Source organism: Akebia trifoliata, chromosome 5 (genome assembly GCF_017979445.1).
Source record: "Akebia trifoliata isolate Shusen 1 chromosome 5, ASM1797944v1, whole genome shotgun sequence".
In the NCBI taxonomy this organism is placed as follows: domain Eukaryota; kingdom Viridiplantae; phylum Streptophyta; class Magnoliopsida; order Ranunculales; family Lardizabalaceae; genus Akebia; species Akebia trifoliata.
This window is the reverse complement of record NC_141379.1, coordinates 26,652,168-26,674,322: the sequence shown is the minus strand read 5'-3', so window position 1 is coordinate 26,674,322 and position 22,155 is coordinate 26,652,168. Positions and strand designations below refer to the sequence as shown.

The window sequence follows — 22,155 nt, the reverse complement described above, 5'->3', positions numbered from 1 at the left end:
GTTTTTCTTGACTGCCCAAATAAGTTAGCAAGAAAAGTCAAAGTTTCGTTTTTTAATTGATCCATCCAATTATGAACACTTCCAAGTCAACTGGAATTAACGCTGTGGAAGGAGTTCTTTTTAATTAACGTTACCACAACACGAAAACGACCCGAATTTAATTTCTAATAGAAGGTGACAATCTCCATTAAAAATATGATTATATTATTATTAGTTTTTTTTTTTCATTTTTAAAAAGGTCTACAGGATTAAGGTAGATCCAGACCAATTACAACAATAACCTATTGAGATCATGGGAAAAATAAAATAAAATAAGGAGATGAATGGAGTCACGATGGATCTCCAAACAACCCACACTAGAAAGAAAAGAAGTAAGGAAGTTATTCATCTTATTGGCTTTCTTAATTTAACCCCTCATAGAAAATCATAGAATCTTCTAATTAAAAAAGGTCTCTTAATTTTCTAAGTCAAAATTTTCTATTTTTTAAGATTTGAAGAATAAAATAGATTAATTTGAATGTTAAAAATTAGAGAATTTTTTTATTCAAAAAGTTAAAGATGATTTGTTTTGGAAAGAGAAATCAAAGACTTCTTATGCAAGTTGAAGACGAGGGTAGTGAGATTATTTTACATTAGTCCATTGGAGAAGACTGAGGTGAAACAGGCATGTAGGAGTTTTGGTGAATACTTGAGATACTTTGTATTTTTAAATTATTGAATTTCCCCTTGAATTGGTTCTTCTTTTATATATTAATGAAATATTACCCTAAATTAATCATCTTCAAATTTGAGTTTACCATTAACAAACAATTTAAATTGATTCACAGCCACCGCCAGTTGTTTTCTAGAAAGTCTCTTTCTTGACTGATTTAGCCGGGAAAATTCATAGTTTGACATTTGAATTGATCCACCCAATTACGAACACATCTAAGTTAGTCAGGAAAGTTCCCTGATCCGATCTTGGGCTTAGCTGCTTCATTGCTGTCAATGGGCTAGGCTTTAGTGCTGTCCAGCCCAACTTGCACCAGGTTTCGATAGTGTAACTAAGCCCATTTAATTATCAATTTAGCTTAGGTCCTTCCATATTTGTTTGGTTGGCATACGCGATCCATATTTTCTATAATATGATGTATACTTACTTACATATAAAATGTGTAGGCCAACTCGGCCTGCAAATAGACCTGAATATATATGCAAGCTGAGTTGTAGTTGGACATAATCTTTTGTTAATAGGCTCATCTTAACCATTAAATGTGCCAAGTTTGGTTAGGATTTTAAGCTCAGATTAGGAACGCCCATTGGCAGCCCTAGTTACACAAATGTAGAGTAAAACAAAGTTTTAAGAATTTGAAGAAAGAAGTAAATTCCCACCATTAGATTTAAATTTTAAGATTAAGAGATAAGTGGCCCTTTATTTTCAAAACCTTCGATCAAGCTGAAAAAATGATTATTTATTTTTTAAATTTGATCTAGGCCATAAACTGTAGGGAACTGATATTTTGGGGATTACAAGTAAGCCCCACAAGCCTTAATAAGATTCTATCTAACTTAATCTTGAAACCTGAAGGCAAGATAAGATTTTTGGAAAACTTATAAATTATGAAATTTTGTATAGATTTTCTATAAAAGGTTAAGACAAGGTTGATAATGATGGATTGAAGATAAGATTTGTTACAATAAAAGTAATTTACATAATACTTGAAGATGACAGATTTCTAAGAGGAAAATCCAAGGTTTTTGGTTAATTAGGGATTAAAGATGAGGGCATGATGATCATTTTACGACATCAGTCTATTAGAGAAGACTAAGGTCAGGGGACAATGTCTATTCAAATATTCACCAAAACGTTTGAGGGTTATGTTTAAATCAACCCGATATTAATGATAATTTGAAGAAAACTAGAGATACCCTTATGTTTTGTGAGGCTGATGGCATAAGCCTTGGCTTCGCTAGGTCTTGCATGAGAGACCAATCCATTAGATGGCGATAACTCTGGCACTTGGAGCCGGTCCCTTTACGAGGATGGCTTCAAACAAGAAAAACAAACTTGATCTTTTTTTTATGGATTGCTCTCAACTATTTGAGTCCTCACCCAATTTTCCTAGGGAAACGTTGCAAACACATGGAATCATCCTAGTTATGATGTTATCACTTTAGTGGCCTTATTTATGATGTTATCACTGAAGAGGTGGATGTTTTGAACTAAGCAAACATTTTCTTCGGGTAATGTGATGAGAACCTTCCAAATTTAGTGAGCCATTTCATCCCTTCTTCAAGAGCAAACCTCTATTACTACATATTTCACAAAACTCAAAAGGGATCGATATTGGGTTTAGCTCTCATCCTACATCACTAGCTTTACCCCATATGCACTTGTGTTGCCACAAAGAGAACGTACATCACCGTACATGATTTTTAATTTTCCATCAGCATCAATGGTAAGAACACTAGTGGATGTATCACTTATTGAGGTTAGACTATACAATGATACACATGCATGTCGACCCGCAATTTATTCCGCCATTGTAACATATCCCCAAGTAATGACTATTGGATTCACCAGGGCTAATGAAATCTAGTTTGAAGATGGAGTCAAGAAACCAAGGTCTTAGTTCCTTAGTTGGTAGCCTTTTGTGAGGGAGTTGGTTGCTGCTACACGGGATGGTAAGCAATGGAAAATGACAATGAGAAGGAAAAGAGTTGAAGCACCATGGATGTGGCGCTGCTCTTTATGGTGCCAATATTACGGCATTACCCACCACTATTTAGTTCTCAGAAAATGATAGAATGAAAAAAAGAGGGTGACTTTGTTGGGATTTTGTGTTTATAAAATCTAATATTTATCTTTCAAATTTTTTTTTTTCTAATATTTGATTAAATAAAATTTCAAAAAGTGCAAACGGTTGATTATTCATGGGGGCTCACATCTCTTTAATATCTACCTATGAATGAACACTTCTGTATTTGTCCATGAATAGTACATCTTTTGATTATTCATCATGAATGGACATACTTATTAATTATTTATGAGTAGACATATTTATTTGTTAATGTCTTAATGAAGAGATGCTTTAAGAATGATTTTTTTTGTTCTGCTCACGAAGTTTTTCCTCACAGGTCTCACAGACCAATGACATTAGCTCACGTGTATTAAGAGTGATGAGTGGGTTTTATACCTGCGAATTAACCACTTTAGGTATAATATTTTGTTAATTTTAGAATCTTTTAATTTTTTTATTTAAGTTTAATTTATTTTATATTTTTGTATGATTTTGTATTTTTTATGCTCATTTTGCAGCTCAGGAGTATTATGGACCATTGGGATAATTGTCAACATTTAAAAGAAATTCTAACTCTAAATTGGTTCATTCTCAGAAGAAGAAAAATATGCATACAAGTTAAAAAATCTTCAAACTACAGCTTGATGGTAAGCGAAGCCGTAGTGCGAGTTCAAGAATTGCACAACATGAAGATGAAACACAAAGGGCCATGGCATGACATGTTTTGAGACCGTGGCCCGATTACGTTTTTAGCATTTTTCATTGATTAATTTCTTTCTTTCTTCTATGATTATTTCTACATGTGAGTGTTTATTCTATCATATGTTTAATGCAATTTAATTAACTAATCAATAATTGAATTAAATTGATGAACCTTAATAATATCGACATAGTTGTTTTGTGTTCATGGCCTAGATAAAATAACATATGTTAATTTGAGATAGACATATATACTCAAGTTACATGTGCATCATTTATGAGAGTTTATTTTTAATGAATTCTTCTTGATTTAATTCTCATAGACATATAGAGAGTTAATTTAGGAGGGTATTCATACATGACCGTTGACAGAGACTTGTAGAGAATTTAATACTCTTGGGTAACAATCATAATGGATTAATTTATCATACAAGGAAGGAAACTTTAATTAAGTGGAGTGTTTGGGGGAAATTATAAATTTAGGTTTCATTACTCATTGATTTTAATCTTCAAATTTATTATCTGTGTTATTGTCCTTGTTTATTTTTAAATCATATTTTTACTATTGTTTGAATAAAATTATAGTGTGATAGATTGATAATTAGTAATTGATTGATATTTAGTCTCCGTGGGAAAGATATTTTCTCATCATTTTATTACTTATTTCGATACGTATATTTGTGTGTGTAAAATTGACAACAAAGGAAATTCCCAATTTACAAAACTACCCTCTTTAGGATTCACGAGTCACACAGTTATCTTGAGCTCGAGCCTTGTGAGATATGTGAGGAAAAAGTTTGTGACCAAAAAATTTATCCTTGAGAATACCTTCAATCTAAGAAAGTGACACTTTCACGCCTCAAATCCCGTCTGTTTTTGTTGTTGTAAATTCTTCTAATACTCCATTTTCCCAAAAGACTTTATTCAATATTCACAACAAGTCTACTTCTATGAACCTTCATATCCATATTTTCGAAAATAAGAAAAGAAAATTTTAATCAAAGAAGACTTCACGACAAGTCTACTTCTATAATCTATAAACTTCTTATCCTTATTTTCCAATGTAGAAAAATAATATTTAATCAAAGAAGACTTCACAACAAGTCTTACTTCTTCTATGAACCTTCTTGAAGACTATTGATCCATGAATTTTGGCGTCCTCTTCCCTAAAAATCGTTGGTGGCTTATACTCACTAGATAAGAAGTAACATTTTGTGATAAAAATCAGATCTTAAACAGACCGGTCCTAATCGGAAGTTAGAATCCTAGTCTGAAGTCCGAACTTTTAATTGTTCAGCTTGGCCAATTAACAAAAGATTACATCGAGCCCAAGGGTCTATATGCAAGGTTGGTTGGTCTGCACATTTTATATGTAAGTATACATCATATATAAATAATGGAGCTGGATCGAGCATACCAACAAGGCAAATTGGATTAGCCTAACCTTACCCGATAATTAAACTGGTCTACTGACACATCCAAACCAGGTGCATGTTCGGCTGGACCACACCAAAGCCTGGCCCATTAACATCATCTAATCATATTTTTTTAGGGTATTTCAGAAACGTCGCATATAAAATTAGTGATATTAGGTTTAACCTTTTCGCAAGACAATATTAGGCTTACCCCCTTGACTGTTTAATCAACATTGTGCTTTCTTCATGATTTAACAGTGAAATGTTAAATTTTTTTTTTTTTTCAAATTATTCTTTAAATATTTAAATTACTCAATCAAAATTCAGAAAAGATCAAATTTTCACTGTTAAATTATCAAGAAAAAGCAACCTTGACTTACAATCAAGGCGGCTAGTCTAATCTTGCATTTTGCAGGGGGTAAATCTAATATCATCAATTTTAAAGGGAGTGTTTCAAAAATGCACTAATTTTTAATGCCACGTGAAGGTCCGAAGGGAACTTTCCCAAGTAATTTTCCCACCAAACCTAAAAGTTGGTGGATCAATTCAAATGTCAAATTTCGAATTTTCCTGCCTAACTCAGTCAAGAAAGAGATTTTGTAGAAAAAATTGGGTGCATGCTGATTAATTTAAACGTCAAAAATCAGAGCTATTTGTAAAGGTTTCTCCATTCTCTCTATAGAATAAAGAGAAAAAGCATTGGTTACACAACTTTACATAGTTAGGCAATGGCCACGAAGAGAAGCCATATTCATGGTGCTTCAGTTTTTCTCTTCCAACTCCTTTTCATTTTCCATTGCTTAACATCCCACGAAGTAGAAGCAGTAAACTCCTCCTCCATCACACGAGGCGACCAACTTAGCCACTCGGAGACCTTAGTTTCTCCAAACTCCATCTTCACGCTAGGCTTCCTTACCCTTGGAGAATCCAATAACCGTTACTTGGGGATATGGTACAATGGCGGAGTGCATCGTGAGTACACATATGTGTGGATCGCAAATCGTGACACCCCATTAGGCGATCCCACTGGTTTTCTTACCATTGATGATGCTGATGGAAAATTAAAAATCATGCAACGTAATGGACCCATCTTGTTAAGTTCAGAACAAGCATTGAGTGGAAGTACGGTGACTGCTAGTCTGCTAAATTCGGGCAATTTTGTGTTGTATGAAACACATTCTATTGAGCAAAGGAATCGTACACTATGGCAGAGCTTCGATTATCCAGCCCACGTACTTCTTCCTGGGATGAAAATTGGCATGAATTCAATAACTAGGAAGAAATGGTCTCTTACGTCATGGATCAGCAACCAAGTTCCTGATTCAGGGATGTTCACTCTTGAGCTTGATCCCGTTGTTATGAATCAGTTGGTCATCTCACGACGAGGAGAGATATATTGGAGGAGTGGTGTCTGGAACAAAACTAATTTCGACATCTTACCTGAGCTGACACCAATTGATGAATATTCTCCCAATAGTAACCGATACAATTACAGCTTCGTTTCGAGTGTGGATGAGAAGTACTTCACTTACTCTGCTATGCCAGGTTCTTCTGCCATCTTAGTTTGGGTGATGAGTTCAACAGGGCAGCTCTTGAAGTATGACGTGGTTGGTCCTGGCACTATATTGGGCTCGCCTACTCCATTGATTGACTGTGAAATTAGAAAAACCAAAGGGTGCAAGCCACCAGCTTGCAGAAGTGGTGACGAGCTGTTCGAGTTAAGGAATGGTGATATGTCAGGTGTTCCTTCAAATAAGGGTGATATGGTTGAGGATAATATGAGTCTTGGTGATTGTCAAATCAAGTGCAGGAGCGATTGTTCTTGTGTTGCTTATGCTTGTTCAAACGTCGATGGTACAAGATGTGACATTTGGCATGAGGGATCAAAGTTTATTGGAAGCAGCGATTCTAAAAGAGAAGTTTATCTTCTGATCTCAACTTCGAAACAAGGTAAGTAAGACGCATAGGAATTGGTAAAAACCATAGATTTGGTCACACAATTCTCTAATGAGTGGTGATTTCTAACTCCCCGCGACAAACTCTCCCTCATGACTGTGCATAGAACCCTGGATTCTTTTCATCAAGATCCACAACTGCACATCTTCATAAAATGTGCAGTTGTGTATTCCAAAGGAAAAAAAAAAAAATCCATGATTCTATACACAGCCACGTGGGGACAATTTGTTAGAGGGGAGAGTCATTTTATCTCTATTCTTCTAGAGTCATGATTTTCTAACTTCCCCTCTGACAAACTCACCCCAAACTCTCCCTACGTGACTATGCATATATAGAACTATGGATTCTTTTCATCTGGACACACATCTCCTTAAAATGTGCAGTTGCTTATCTCAAAAAAAATCTATGGTTCTATACACAGCCACGTAGGGAGAGTTTGTTAGAAAGGAGAGTCAATTTATCATTAATAGGATAAAATATGTTATTCAAAATTAACTCTTTTATAAAAAAAAAATATAAAAAATCAATTAATTTGACCGAGTTTACTTTACTCATCGAAGAAAAGATGGCTTGATCGAGCAAACTCAATTTATATTTCTTCCTAATCAAAATTGAATTCAAAATTTCTAAAACTTTTTGAGAGAAAAAAATCTTGACCATGTAATCCTAATCTAATATCTATTATTTTATTAATTTAAATATACTTTTATAGGTATATAAGGGAGCTGCTATTGACACCCCAACATGTACATCCTACACCCCAATTAAAAACAAAGAATATAAGTGTATGGTTGAGAATAAGTAAGAGTTGGGGTGCCAATAGGAGCTCTCACATTTTTTCCAAGATTTCAATTTTAGGTCTAGGATTTTATATTAGCCTAATCATAATTGTAACAACGAATGGAACTGTTTGAACTGAGTGTTATAAATTTTGTAATGTTGAAATTATAATTTGAGTCAAACTCTTTGTAATGTTTGAAGAGTGTGCGTTAAGCTTTCATTGGGGTGTGATAAATGATTTAATAAATGAGTGTGTAACAACTATAAGTTGGGTACCAATTTTCTTGTATAAATGATCTTTGCAGTAACTTCAGAATTGAGAGAGAGAGAGAGAGAGAGGTAGTTTCATGTTTTTAAGGTTGATATCTTGGAGAGATGAGAGGGTATTTTTCTTTATTTCCAAAGTAAGTTAAATCTCCCAATTACTCCATGTCATCTTATTGAAAACAGGGAAATATCTCTATTATTGGGTATGTCAAAATTACCCCATCTTTATTTGGCCTTTTTTTTTCCTTATATTTACTTTACGGGTCTTATCTCAATTGATTGAGTCGTGGAAAAACTAATGGGTGTGTTGTTCTTGTGTTGCTTATGCTTCCATGAACAAGGGATAGAATGCTACTTTTGGTCTAAGGGATCCAAGTTTTATTTATTTATTTATAGGGATCAACAAGTCTACAGATGAAATTTATGTTCTTCCCTCCTTGGGACAACGTAAATCACATGGTGATGGGCATATCACCTAGATTAGGTAAAAGCACTGTCACTTCACCGAATAGGGTAAATTTTTTTACTCTTGAACCTTAACAGTTTCAAATCTCAAGAAAGGTGTTTTTTGGGGAATTTTCCAAAACTTTTGAAAAAAAATAATGGACCAACCAATTAATTCATTGAAATAGGTAAAAAAAAATTGAAGTCATTCTACACTACCTTGATTGGACACTACGTTCAACACTGCGCTACATGCACAGATAACCATAGATTTCTTTCCTTGGCATACAAATTAAAAAAATTCCCTATGCACTACTAGATTAGCACAATGTTGAACGCAGTGTCCTGCTAAGGCAATCCACAGCATTTTCCAAAATTTTGGAGTCCTGATTTTCTAACACCCCCCCAAGCTCTCCTGACATGGCTGTGCATAGAACCATATATTTCTTTCCTTGGGATACTGTAGATGCAGTTTTTTGCACTACCTCGAGATCTCCGTTGAAAGCTTGTAGTTCGGTGGGTAGCCTGTTACAAGGCCACTCCGACGATCAAGTTAGTCCGAGCTAATAAAGAGTTCTTAGAGAAGAATTTTTCTAACATTTAATTCAAGTTGCAATCTGGTATTTATAGAACTCCTGACTGGTTGATTTCCCAAGATTTTCCTAATGATTTAGAGTTGTCACACCTATTTTCTGACCTGACAGCTGCAGGAATTGCTACAACTGCTCTGACAGGTCAGGGGCAGTTGCAACCGAGCTGTCAGATTGAGTTGTCACGCCTGTCCTCCTAATGACAATGTTGTCACGCCAGTCATGTCACCACTCAGTTGATCCGACCTTCACTTTTTAGCTCGATTCAATGCTACATACTCAGTGGGTAGGTAATGATTTCTCTTGGAAGCCACATGTAAATCGCTCTGAGAATTACCATCCACAGATACTCAACTGCACATCCCCATAAAATGTGCAGTTGTGTATACCAATGAAAAATCTATGATTCTCTACATAGTCACGTCATGAGAGTTTGGGGGGAGCTTGTCAAAGGGGAGTCATTTTATCATTATTCAAAATTTTATCCTTCAAACTCAACATTTTATCTTCTTCAAACCTTGCATTATCAAGAACATGATAGGAGTTTAGCGAGATTGAAGATGATGGGTTATTTGAGAAACCCAACAACTTCATTTGTATTATCACCAAAAAATTTCGAAACTTTCTTGGATTTATCTGAATTAATTTAGTTGACCACAACTGAAATTTTAACTATAGGTCACAATAAACTTTGATATGATAAAATCACCAGGTGGCAAGGTGTATTGCTCCCTATTTATTTTGCCTTCGTGGAGTTGTGAAATTATCTTTTCTTTGAAGCACAGTGTAATGTACTAATAGTAGCAAATTTCAATTCTTATGAAATATTTATTTATTTATTATGAGTTGTATGTATACTTAATAAATAAATGAACTGATGGTAGGTAAGACATATAATACTGAACCTATGATGATATAAATGAAATGATTTAGAGAGAGAGAGTTAAATAAGCAAATGATTTTGTTCTTTAATGCAGGGAAAAATTGGTGGATATGGCTCATCATTGCAGTGGGAATTTTTTTACTAATGTCCCTTTTGGCCTCTCTAAGCTACTTGAGGTGGCAAAAGATCAAAGGTAAATTCTCGTAATAAATTGATGAGTAAATGACTCTATAGAGCTACATTTGTACTGTAAATCATTTTTTCCCCTTATTATTGTACCCAAACAGGAGAGACAAACGATGAGAGGGTATTACTTGAATTAGGATCTCTTCCATCTAACAAATTTGGTGATGCAAATCTGCTCGCAAGACACGGAAAGAATGGTCATGAGTTTATACTATTCAAGTTTGATAGCATAGGAGCTGCCACGGATAACTTCTCATCTAAAAATAAGCTCGGAGAAGGTGGATTTGGACTTGTTTACAAGGTAACTTTTCTTTTTTAAAACATGTAAGTTGGTTACTTCACCAAACTATCTGCTAGTAAGGGCAGTACCCACTGTGCCTGACCTTGCTCACCCCCCTTTTGGAATTAGTTTATTCCGACTCCAACAAGAAAACTTTTTTCAATATAGTATTGAACAGGGCCTCCTACTTGGCTATATAATGAGTGCTGATAATCTGACTTAGGCACGTGGCAATTCAATCGACTTATCTGATGTGATAGGCTCGGGAGCTGTAGATGTGCTCTCCTTGGGATACAGAACTAGGGTTCCCCATAAAAAGGTGCAGTTTTGTATCCTGAGGAGAGCAGATCTATGGTTTCCGAGCCTATCACATCAGGTAAGTCGATTGAGTATATCGCGTGCCTAAGTCAGATTATCACGACTCATATATAATATACACATATCAAGCTCATTTTACTAGTTAGGCTTGAAGAATGTTAAGATGGTACATTTTTCTTCTTGGGCAAATTGTCTGACACTAGAGGAAAATGGAGAGTGGAAACGATGCAGTCAAATGTATTTGCACTGTTCAAAAATTAAAAAAAAAAAAAAAACCTATAATTGAGGAAGTCTCTTCTTAGTAGAAATACTGTCCAAAATCACTGCGATCCATGATTTCTGTTCATGGATTCAAGAATCTAGAAAAAAATTGCTTAAGTCCAATTCTAGAAATACCTCTAGAAAATGCTCAAACTCAATGGCTAAAGAATCTCTAATCATGATTATTTTTGGTATCCTGAACCATTAAAATGGTGGGTTTAACTTTCATGTGCTCAATAATCCTAACCAAGTGTTCCCCATGTAGTACTTTGTAATGTTGATATTAAAATACTGATATCGACTCATCATCGAATTCAGAGTTTCAGACTTGGACACTACTCCAGCATCATGGAGGTTACGCTCAATAAACCCACTTTTAAGTCACTACCCTTATCAATGTTTTCCTCAAATTAAAAATGAAATGGGAAACCATTATTGCTTAAACTGTAATCTACAAATAATAACTATACTTTCTTGAATTAAACACAATTAACATGATCGTGATTCATATTTCAAGGATCATTCTTTCTTAGGCCGAACAAGTAAGTTCTTCCTTGAAATGAGAAATTATATAAATATTATTATTTCAGGGAACATTACTCAATGGACAGGAAATAGCAGTGAAGAGACTTTCCAAAAGTTCCGGACAAGGGTTAAAGGAGTTCAAAAATGAGATTGTACTAATAGCCAAACTCCAACATAGGAATCTTGTAAGGCTTTTGGGTTGCTGCATTAAAGGAGAAGAAAAGATGCTAATCTATGAATACATGCCCAACAAAAGCTTGGACTCCTTCCTCTTTGGTTTGTGATACTTTCAAATATTATTTATTTGATTTCCATTACTTTCTAATTTATCTATATGACAAGCTCATTCTTTTATATTACCCATTGCATTAATGCATGTCTCAATTGAATGTGTGATCATGATAGAGTTAAATGGAAAAATAGGCTGGTGGACCCTAGCAACTAGAATAATTTGTAGATGATGATGACATTATATGCATTACGTGAAAACAAAGTAATTTGATTGGTTGAGATGTCTTGAATGATTTCAATTCTTTATGTATTTGACAATATAAAACAATCGTGGCAATGGCACAGCCATTTGTTTGGTTTTCTTTATCTCGCACATCCAAAATTCATACACCAAAGACCACTTATTATCTATACAAATTTTTCTTTGTGGCAGAACACATGGGAAGAGAGCTGCTAGATTGGAAGAAACGTATCAATGTCATCGAAGGGATTGCACAAGGGCTTCTTTATCTACATACATATTCTAGATTAAGGGTGATTCATAGAGATTTAAAAGCTAGCAACATTTTACTGGATGATGAGATGAATCCAAAGATATCAGATTTCGGCATGGCAAGAATTTTTGGGTTGAGAGAGTCTGAAGCAAATACAAATAGGATTGTTGGGACATAGTAAGCTAATCACAAATATATACATCTGATGCTTTTCTATACATACATATCCCCACCAACACATTTTTGTATCTGGACAACTTTTTCACACAGCTTGCACCAACATATATATGCATATTGCTTTCCATTACTAATGACTTTATTTAATGGCTGAATCCAGTGGTTATATGTCTCCTGAGTATGCAATGGAGGGCATTTTCTCTGAGAAATCAGATGTCTTTAGCTTTGGAGTGTTATTGCTAGAGATCGTTAGTGGAAAGAAGAATACCGGCTTTAGTTATTTCGATCGCCATCTCAATCTCATTGGATATGTAAGTTGCTAACATGAAATGCATTTAGTTTTTGACAACTTTGAATTCCTAAGGTTGAGTTGGATAGATATATAAAGTAAATATGAACTTGCTTGATTGCTTTAGGCATGGGAGCTGTGGGAAAGAGGTGCATCTGTTGATCTAATAGATCCAATGTTGGATACTTCGTGTCCCAAAGATAAAATGTTGAGATGCATTCACGTCGGTCTCTTGTGCGTACAAGAAAGTGCAACAGATAGACCCACCATGATAGATGTTGTTTCTATGTTTACTAATGAAGCTATGCTTTTGCCTAATCCGAAACAACCAGCATTTTCTACTGGGAGAAGTGTGGCAGATAAAGATTTACCCAAAGACAAGCCAGAAAATTGTTCCTTAAATGATCTTACCATGTCTATGATAGAGGCGCGGTAACAGTCATTTGTTAGCATCATAAGACTAATTGTGATTATGGAAACAGAGTGGGAGCATATCGTAGTTACTTGAAAAGTTAGTATATGGTTATCACCGGAGTAACTGATTATTTCCTTTAATGATATTAGACAGTGTGGAAAGGAAGCAATGTTTGATTAGTGCTTTCTCATTTTCTCCATCGTTCAAGCTTCAACATTTTATCTGTTATGAGAAACAATTTCAGTTTAAGTGAGACCACCAACTGCCACAACTATTTGGTTGTGATGCTGTTCTTGTTAAAGCCCATGGACCTAACTCATCCTTGAAAATCGGCTTACAAGGAGAGGGTTGCCCCCACTTTATACATTGCACATCCCAAGAATACCTAGGTGAAGTGGGGCTACGCTAACAGCTCCTGGCATTTGAATTGTGCATGGAACCAAAAGAGGATGATCACTAAGTTTGCATCCACACAAGGGAATATATTATTTCTACATTGAAAGTGTCTAGTGGCTTCCATTAAGCATTAGTTGATGAATTCATTGCTTTTTTCCTTTGAAAGTGGTAAAATCAAATCCTGATCTTAATGTGGGAGTAAGGAATTCATTGTTTTGTATGATGACAAAATCACTAGCTACTTTTTATGTTTAAAAGCAGCGAATTCAACATCAACGATTCTTCCACTTCAAGAGATGCCCAAAATGCATATACTATAGTTGCCAAAGAAATACCCGGATCTAAATCTATCCTCTTATCAAAATTTGGGTTTGATTTCATTGATTTAACAAAAAAACTAAACTAAAATTAACAAATAAAAACTGATTTCGCTACTAAAAAAAACAGAGAATCCCTCGATTTATATTGGAGAAAGAAGCAAATCTCTTGCTTTTCATAAACTAAAGAATTTGTAGAAACCCCATTTTTTCACTCATCAAATTTACCAACTTGTCACCCTGGTTGTTATGGATCCCTAATAGCAGGTACTTTTCCTTGGATGCCATTGCTGATGTGTTCAACATAGGTGAGGGTCGTTACATTGATTGGTGCAACGTCAATCGGTATGAAGTCCATTCAAGGTGAGACTCCAATTCATCTGATTTCAAAGGATAGCATCGCTCACCCCAGCTTTCTGTTTTGGTTCTATATCCTTTAGTAAGTTGTCATTGCTTTTTGTTGATCATGGGCAATTTTGCTTTTAAATTTCACACCTTTGTATCTTGATTTAGCCTATTCTCTGTTTTCTATCCTAGACAACCCTATAATTTAGCTCTCTTAAACCCTTGACCAAATCCTGTAAAACCTAAGTCTTTGTTCCATCACTTCACATTTCCCCACCCTGTTGTCCTATATCAGTATATAAACATTCCATGTATCTCGTTTAGGCTTGAAAAACAAAATGTCAAGGTGATTTTATGATCACCTGGAAAAGATCGGTTGTTTTGGAAATTTAAACATAGAACAAACTTCCTTTTCTGGAAATCCTTTGGGGATAATCTTCCACAGGCCATGCTTTATTTGGTTAGTCTAATCTGACATGTTCATTTCTTTATTTGTAATAACTGATGCATTTGACGCCAAATGCACCCATCAAGGAAGTTCTTTTAGATAAACGTGGGCAAGGGATCTGTGATTTGTTTATTTTGAGACCACAATATAAAAAAAGATATTCTATTGCCACAGCAACTTTTGTTGTACCACCCCGAGATGTGTGCTAATTCTTGGTGATTTGCATACGAATTGGGGTGGTTTTAGCAAAAGTTTGTGTAGCAATAGCAATACTAGGCCGTGTTGCTTATACTAGGTCTCCTCTTCACCTCGACAACTTCATAATCTGTTTGTCTTTTTTCCCTCTGCAAATCTTTGCGAACCATGAGGAACATTTGTAGTGCTTCGCTTACTGCCTATCCTAGCCCACTTCTTCACCTCCTCTGCCACATTATTGATCCTCTCTGTCCCTTCTTGCAAGCAAAGCTAGTAGGAATGGGTGATTATAACTGTGCAAATCATGTGGGATGGTTGTTGGAGATGGATCAAGGCCATTCCTGCTATTGTTTTTCATTCTATCAACACTCGCTATATTTTTACCACAACCATATGGTAAAAATAAATTATCATGAACTTGGGAATATCATCTATTAAGGATAAGAATTCTACCACAACCAAGGATAAGGATTCAAATCACCAAATCATCTATATATCTTAACCACAACAAATAAGGTGGTTAAGATACTTTTGTAAACATCTTCATCTATTTAAAGAAGAGTTGAAGACTATTCCTCACAAAAATCAACGTGGGAGGGTTAACTCAATTATTTGCTTTTGTCTTACTCTTATATGATCATTAATATTCCACAAAATATACCGAAGGACCTCACAAGATACCCAACCAGAAACCACATAAAACCATTTACCTAGAGGACTATAAAATACAATTTGAAGCCTGTCAAAGAAATTATAAAACTTTAAATTATTGTAAAATCTATTAATTCAGTTCCCAAAAAAAAAAAAAAGAATCTTCAATAACTAAATCATTTTTTAATGGATATAAAATTAGGATTGACTCGGGCCATTTGTAACCTGAATCAACCGATCCAAACAGGTATAAGAACCTACCAAGTCCCATTCTTAGAAAACCAAAATCTTATCTCAAATACTATGATCCACAACATGAATTATACCATAAAAACAAAGTCTGTATGCATACAATACTCAAATTCTATTATAATATTCTCAGCATTTATAAAATTTCATTTTAGAGCTCACAGAACCAACCAAAGAGACCGGTCAAGATGAAAATGAAAAAAAAAAAAAAAAAAAACAGCGGATCAGCCTATCAAACCTAAATTTTCAATCTAAATCTAAATATATCGAATAAAAAACCCTAATACAATCTATATAAAGAAAAGAAGGATTAGAGAAAGTACCTAGCCCGAAGTTACAATGATTCCTAACTTGTCATGTGAGATGATGCATCAGGTAACCGTACCTTTTTGACCAATGTTATCGAGAGATGAGAGATCATTTCGAACTATTAGAAACAGGTGGTGAGATCGATAGATCACTTCAAGAAATAAGAGATGAGATACAAAGAAAACGAGGATTAGATCTTGATCGAAATCGATTGATCAAATAGTGTGGCAAATGAGATTTATCTAGGGAGATAGATCGAAAAAGGGATCGATCAAATAGAATGGGATATAAGATCAATCGAGGGAGACAGAGAGAGAGAGATAGAGGGGTCAATTGAGAGAGAGAGAGAAAGAGAAGGTGAAAACATGGTTGACAGGCCATGGAATTTTGGATTTTAAAATTCGTCGGACCAGGCCCAATAAATTTTTTGTTCAAAATTTGAGTTTTTCACGTAATGGGTGTCAAAAAATCATTATTCTTTTCCACTTGTATTTCTAGAAATTGGATTCATGCATTTTTTCCAGATACTCAAATCAATGACTAGAAATCATGGATCATGATGATTGTGGTGTGTATATTGTACTAAAAGTTTTTTTAATTTTTGACTAATGGAAAGAAAGCATCTTTTCCACTCTCCATTTTTCACGAATGTTGAAAAAATTTCCCAAGAAAAAGGTGCTGCCCCTTACTAGCAGTTAGTTCGGGGATGCAACCAACTTACCTATCTAAAAAAAGTTACCTTATATAAACAGGTCCGAATCCACCCTCTCCGAGCTTATTTTCAGATGAGAGGTTATCTGTGGAAGCCACTATGCTATCAAACTTGAATAATATAACCTCATGACCCTTCTTTCCATGTCTTTCAAGTAGATTGGGATCACCAAATTTGTTAGAAGGAAGAGATCGTAATTCAAGTAATACCTTCTCGACACTTGTCATTGCTTCTGTTTGGGTACAACAATACGAGAAAAAAATATTATATTCCAAATGTAGCCCTATAGAGTCATTTACTTATCGATTTATAATGAGTGTTTACCTTTGATCTTTTTCCACCTTAAGTAGCATAGAGTGGCCAAAGAGACATTATCAAAGCAATTGCCACTGCAATGGTGAGCCATATCCTCCACTTTTTATTTTTCTCTACATTGAAGAACCAAATCATTTATTTGTTTAGCTCTCTCTCTCTCTCTCCTCTCTCTCTCTCTCTCTCTATCATTTCATATATGAAGTGCAACTCATAGTGAAAAAACAAATAAAAATTCATAGGAATTGAAATTTGCTAGTAACATTTCATTTTCATATTTAGTAAAAATATAACGAAATTTAATACTATTAGAAACACTACAGGATGTTTCAAAGAACAGATAATTTGGTAACTCCACGTAGGCCAGACCAATAGGAAGGGAAACACCTCACCAGTTACCACCTCCACTAACGGGTGACTGTGCCCCAAAAGTTTATTCTGACCCATAGTAACAAGTTTGGAATTGACATTTTTTTATTTTAATTTTTTTGGCGGTCAGCTAGGTTAATACTGATAAATCCAAGAAAGTTTTGAAAATTTTTTGGGTTTATACAGATGATTTTTTTGGTTTTCTTCCCAAACAACCCACTATCTTCAAACTCCCTAAAACGGTATCATGTTATTTGTTATTTAAGACTTGAAGGTTTGAATAAGATAAAATATTGAGGTTGAAGGATAAATTTTTTTTTTTTTTTGACGAATTAATTGGTTGGTCCCTTATACAATGAATTTTTTCAGATTGTTTGGAAAATTCCCCTAAAATACCCATCATCTTCAATCTCCCTAAAATCTCTATCATGTTCTTGGGATTTGAAGTTGAAGAAGATAATTAGTGAGGTCCCTATTCGGCTAAGTTTTTGAAGAATTGTGTGACAGTGCTCAGGCCTAATCTAGGTGCTATGCCCATCATTATGTGAATTACCTTGTTGCAATGAAGGAAATGTTGGAAAAATCTGCAGATTTTGCAGATTTCTATGACCGAGTGGGATTACTTTGAGCCATGACACAAGTGGAACCCACACTTTGATTGAGGTTGGTCCACTTGGGTACCTATTCTCCTCATTAAAGAGAATATTTTCATTTTTTAAGTTGTCTAAAATCCTTTATGGGTGAATGAAAAATTGGCTCTAAACAACCCTCCTACTAGTTATGGTTTGTTTTGTGTGGCTTGTGGAACTCTTGAGTTTTATTAGTGAAAGTTTTTAGTCCCACATCGGATAAGTAGAAGGAAAATGTCTAGTTCTTATATAAAACTTTTCATATTACTATAGGTAAGCCCATGCATATGTAAGGGGTCCATAGGATTAAGAAGGATTTAAAACCCATTGCCCGAAAATCCTAAGTGCGGGTGCGTGCACATGCAAAGGGTGCAAATCTCGACCATTTTACTTCATGTGGGTGTGTGCGAATGGCCCCTTTTGCTGGATCTAGTTTTGGGCTTGGGCTTGGGCTAAATCATACCTTTGGTGTTCCATTGAAGGGGTGTACCGCTTTAATTCTATTTGATGTCTATCCGTCCAAAAAGGGTATCTCTTAAGAGACACACCTTGTTCTATTCTAAGAGACTCGATATTTCTTCCTTTTCTATTTATGTCTTTCATTATTGATTTTTTATTACTTTGCATTGTTTCTGTATGCATTCTTTGATAGTACAAGCATAAGCGTTTGGTTAGCTAGGCGTATAAATTGTAGTGTTACCTCTATACGTGTGATCATTGTATCCTGAGAGATAGTTGTTCATAGAACCATGTGCACCAAATAGCTTGAACAAATTTGTCTTAAGGACATTGTGTTGGACACAAGCCTTGATCAATTTTTCCTTTACTTTTTCTCTTTCCGGTTTGGGTTTTTTCTTTATTTCTTATTTGTTAATTTTTATTTATTTTTGTTCTTTTAGTGAAACTAGATTCACAGGTTCTAACATAAAGTACTTAAATTTCTTCTGTAGACTAGTTGTCCCTAAAATCCCAATCTTGATAGTTAGATTTAAATGTTGAAGAAGATTAATTATTGAGGTTGAAATGTTGGCACGTTTTCAAAACTAATAAGTTTTAATTGAATGTTTTATTTTAAACATGCAATTTCTCAATTAACAACATTAATGTCTTTTGAAAATTATTTTGCTCTGACACATAATGTTTTTTTTCAAATGGGTAGTTTTATTGTGCAACTTATTAACTAAGGGTAGAAATAGAGAACAAACATGCAATCTAGTGGTCTCCAATTTTAAAAATGGGTTGTGATTTTCCCATAATGCAAGAGTAATGAACTATAAATTCCTCACTTTGTGATGAGCATAAGTACGAGGAATAAAAATAATAATAAAAAGTCCTATAAATAGATAGTCGTCCGCCTCTCATATTTAGTTCAGTGTTTCCCATCTATTTTGCTACTTAGTAGGGATTGGGGTAGAATTATCTATAATTTTGAGTGATTATTTGCTCACTGGACAACACTTATTTGACATGTGGCGTTGATGGCGTAAGTAATAAAAGAGAAATTTCTCTTTCTTGTCCGCACATCCATTACCTAGAAATCTTAATTGTTAGATTTCAAATCTTAACAAGTATTGTGGGATCCACATGGATTATTATATTGGCAATCCAACACCACAACCTTTTAGATTTCATGAAAAAACTCATAGTAAAATAAAAAATAAAAAAATTGAAAAAACAGAACGTTTTTAAGCTTGATCAGTGGTATTGAAAATGGACGGCTACTGAGCACCCAAATTTAAAATAAAAATACAACAGTGAAAAATAACTTAAAATTTTTTTTTTTTTGAAATTCATAAAATTTCATCCTCTACAACATTGTGGGCAGAGAAATTTCGATTTTTTTACTATGGACAGGAGAGAGAAAATTCTCTTATTATTGCTTATGTCATTAGTTCCACATGTCAAAATGGTGTTGGTCTGTGAGCAAACAATCACTCTGTAATTTTGCTCTGTGTGATCGTTGTAGATTGTCATTGGAGGCATCAATAAAGTTTCGTGATTACGCTTAATTATCTAATTTGATTAGAGAATGATGCATAGATTCTAGTGAAGCGTATTGGAAAATCCATCATGAAAGGCTAAAACTTTACCCCATTAGAAAATTTTATGACCAAATCTATGTGTTCTATATGCCAATTCTTATGTGACTTACCTTGTTTCAAGGCCAGAAGATAAATTTCTTGTTTAGAATCAGTGGCCCCAAGAAACTTTGATCCCTTAGCCCAAATGTTACAGCTTGTCCTGTTTCAAGAAGCATAAGCGACACAAGAACAATTCCTTTTACACTCGATTTCACAATCACTGAGACTCGTTTAACATTGAATCCGTTCACCTGCATGAGAAACACCTAACATATCACCAATTCTTAGCTCGAACACTTCTTGACCACTCCTGCAAGTTGATAGCTTGTTACCCTTGCAACCTTTCATTTTGTTTCCACAGTCAAGCAGTGACTGCATACCCCGCATATTTCCAGCGTCAAACTTCCAAGGCTGCCTCTTTGATCTCATCACCCATACTAAGATGGAAGAATAACTCGGCATAGTAGAGTAAGTGAAGTACCTTTCATCCTCATTCGAAACGAAGTTATAATTGTATCGGTTACTAAAGCAAAAATATCCCTCAATTGATGCCAACTCAGGTAAAATTTTTTAAGTAGTTCCGTTCCAGACACCACTCCTCCAATAAACTTCACCTCGTTGTGAGATGACCAATTGGTTTGTACCATTGCGGTCAACCTCAAGAGTAAACACCCCTGAATCAGGAACTTTGTTGTTGATCCATAAAGTAATTGATCAGTTCATCCTGATTTTTGAATTCACGCCAAGCTTCATCCCAGGTAGAAGAACGTTGGTAGGATATGTCGAGAGTTGAGTAAATGCGAGAGAAACAGATTTTGGAGAGAATTGATTTGTGAGAAAAAAGTATTCTTTATTTCTTTCCTTTGTACCCTATCTATATACACACATTCACACACAATTTTGTTGAGTCAAAACAGAATAACCAACCTTCTAACCATCTAACTGTTCTGATCTAACCAACTAACTAAAAGACGTTATTACAAAACTGTTTACAAGTTAAACAAATTAATAGAAAACTTCCTGAAGCTTCCTAGCTGTGCAATCTTCCAGCTGTCCTCCAATTGTATTGCGTCCTCCAGCTATGTTGCTTAGCTGCATGATACCCCCCTCAAGATGAATATATGTTTAATAGATTCATCTTGGAAATGAGATACTCAAAAAGTACTTTGCCAAGTGGTTTTGTAAAAATATCAGCAATTTGATGCTTAGTGTCAATATGCATAGTACGAATTAATCCTTGCAAAATTTTATCTCGAATGAGATGACAATCTATCTCGATGTGCTTGGTTCGTTCGTGAAAGACAAGATTAACTGCTATATGCAAAGCTGCTTTGCTGTCACAAAAGAGAAGAGCTGGCTAATTATCAAACAACTTAAAATCTTTGAGTAACACAAATAAACATATTAATTCACAAGAAGTGGAAGCCATGGATCTGTATTCAGCTTCGGCAGAAAACCTTGAGACTGTATGCTGCTTCTTGAATTTCCAAGATATAAGGGACTCCCCCAAGAAAACACAAGAACCAGTGACCGACCTTCTTGAATCAGGACATCTCGCCCAATCACTATCACAAAAAGCTTTCAATTTAAAATCAGATTGAGATGGATAAAAAAGTCCCTGACCAGGATTAGTCTTTAGAAACCGAAAAACATGGTGGGCAGCATCTAAATGTGGTTGCCTTGGAGCATCCATGAATTGACTCAATATCTGAATAGCATAAGTTATATCTGGTCTTGTAATTGTTAAATAAATAAGACAACCAATTAATCTTCTGTACTGAGTTGGATCAGAGAGTAGATTACTTTCTTCTCTTGATAACTTCAAATTGGATTCCATAGGAAAAGAAGCCGGTTTGGCAGCAAGTAAACCACTGTCTTCTAATATTTCCAATATGTATTTTCGTTGAGATATAGAAATGCCATTTGTATTTCTAGCAATTTCTAAACCCAAAAAAAATTTGCTTGACCCAAATCCTTGAGGCGAAATTGTGAATTCAAGAAAGATGATAAGTTGGTGACAACAACATCATTATTACTTGCAATAATAATATCATCTACATATACCAATAAAGCAATGTAGATATCTCCTTCACTCTTAATGAAAAGTGAGTAATCTGATTTTGATTGTTCAAAACCATAAGTAATAAGAGTA

General features: G+C 34.8%; 1 protein-coding gene across 1 annotated transcript; it reads left to right on the top strand.

Moving 5' to 3' along the window:
- The first annotated feature begins 5,587 nt into the window (after nt 1-5,587).
- Nucleotides 5,588-13,668, top strand: LOC147401848 (G-type lectin S-receptor-like serine/threonine-protein kinase CES101). The gene is made up of 7 exons (XM_086443272.1): nt 5,588-6,844; nt 9,909-10,007; nt 10,102-10,301; nt 11,450-11,660; nt 12,049-12,286; nt 12,447-12,597; nt 12,703-13,668. Exons 1-7 carry the CDS (start codon nt 5,623-5,625, stop codon nt 13,009-13,011), a joined length of 2,430 nt encoding a protein of 809 aa, XP_086299398.1. The 5' UTR covers nt 5,588-5,622; the 3' UTR covers nt 13,012-13,668.
- The last annotated feature ends 8,487 nt before the right edge of the window (nt 13,669-22,155 follow it).

Bases quoted from the DNA above. Each gene is read 5' to 3' on its own strand.
- LOC147401848 (XM_086443272.1), top strand. From the start codon at position 5,623: ATGGCCACGAAGAGAAGCCATATTCATGGTGCTTCAGTTTTTCTCTTC. The intron at 10,008-10,101 runs GTAAATTCTCGT...GTACCCAAACAG, and splicing joins GAGGTGGCAAAAGATCAAAG to GAGAGACAAACGATGAGAGG. The intron at 11,661-12,048 runs GTTTGTGATACT...TCTTTGTGGCAG, and splicing joins CTTGGACTCCTTCCTCTTTG to AACACATGGGAAGAGAGCTG.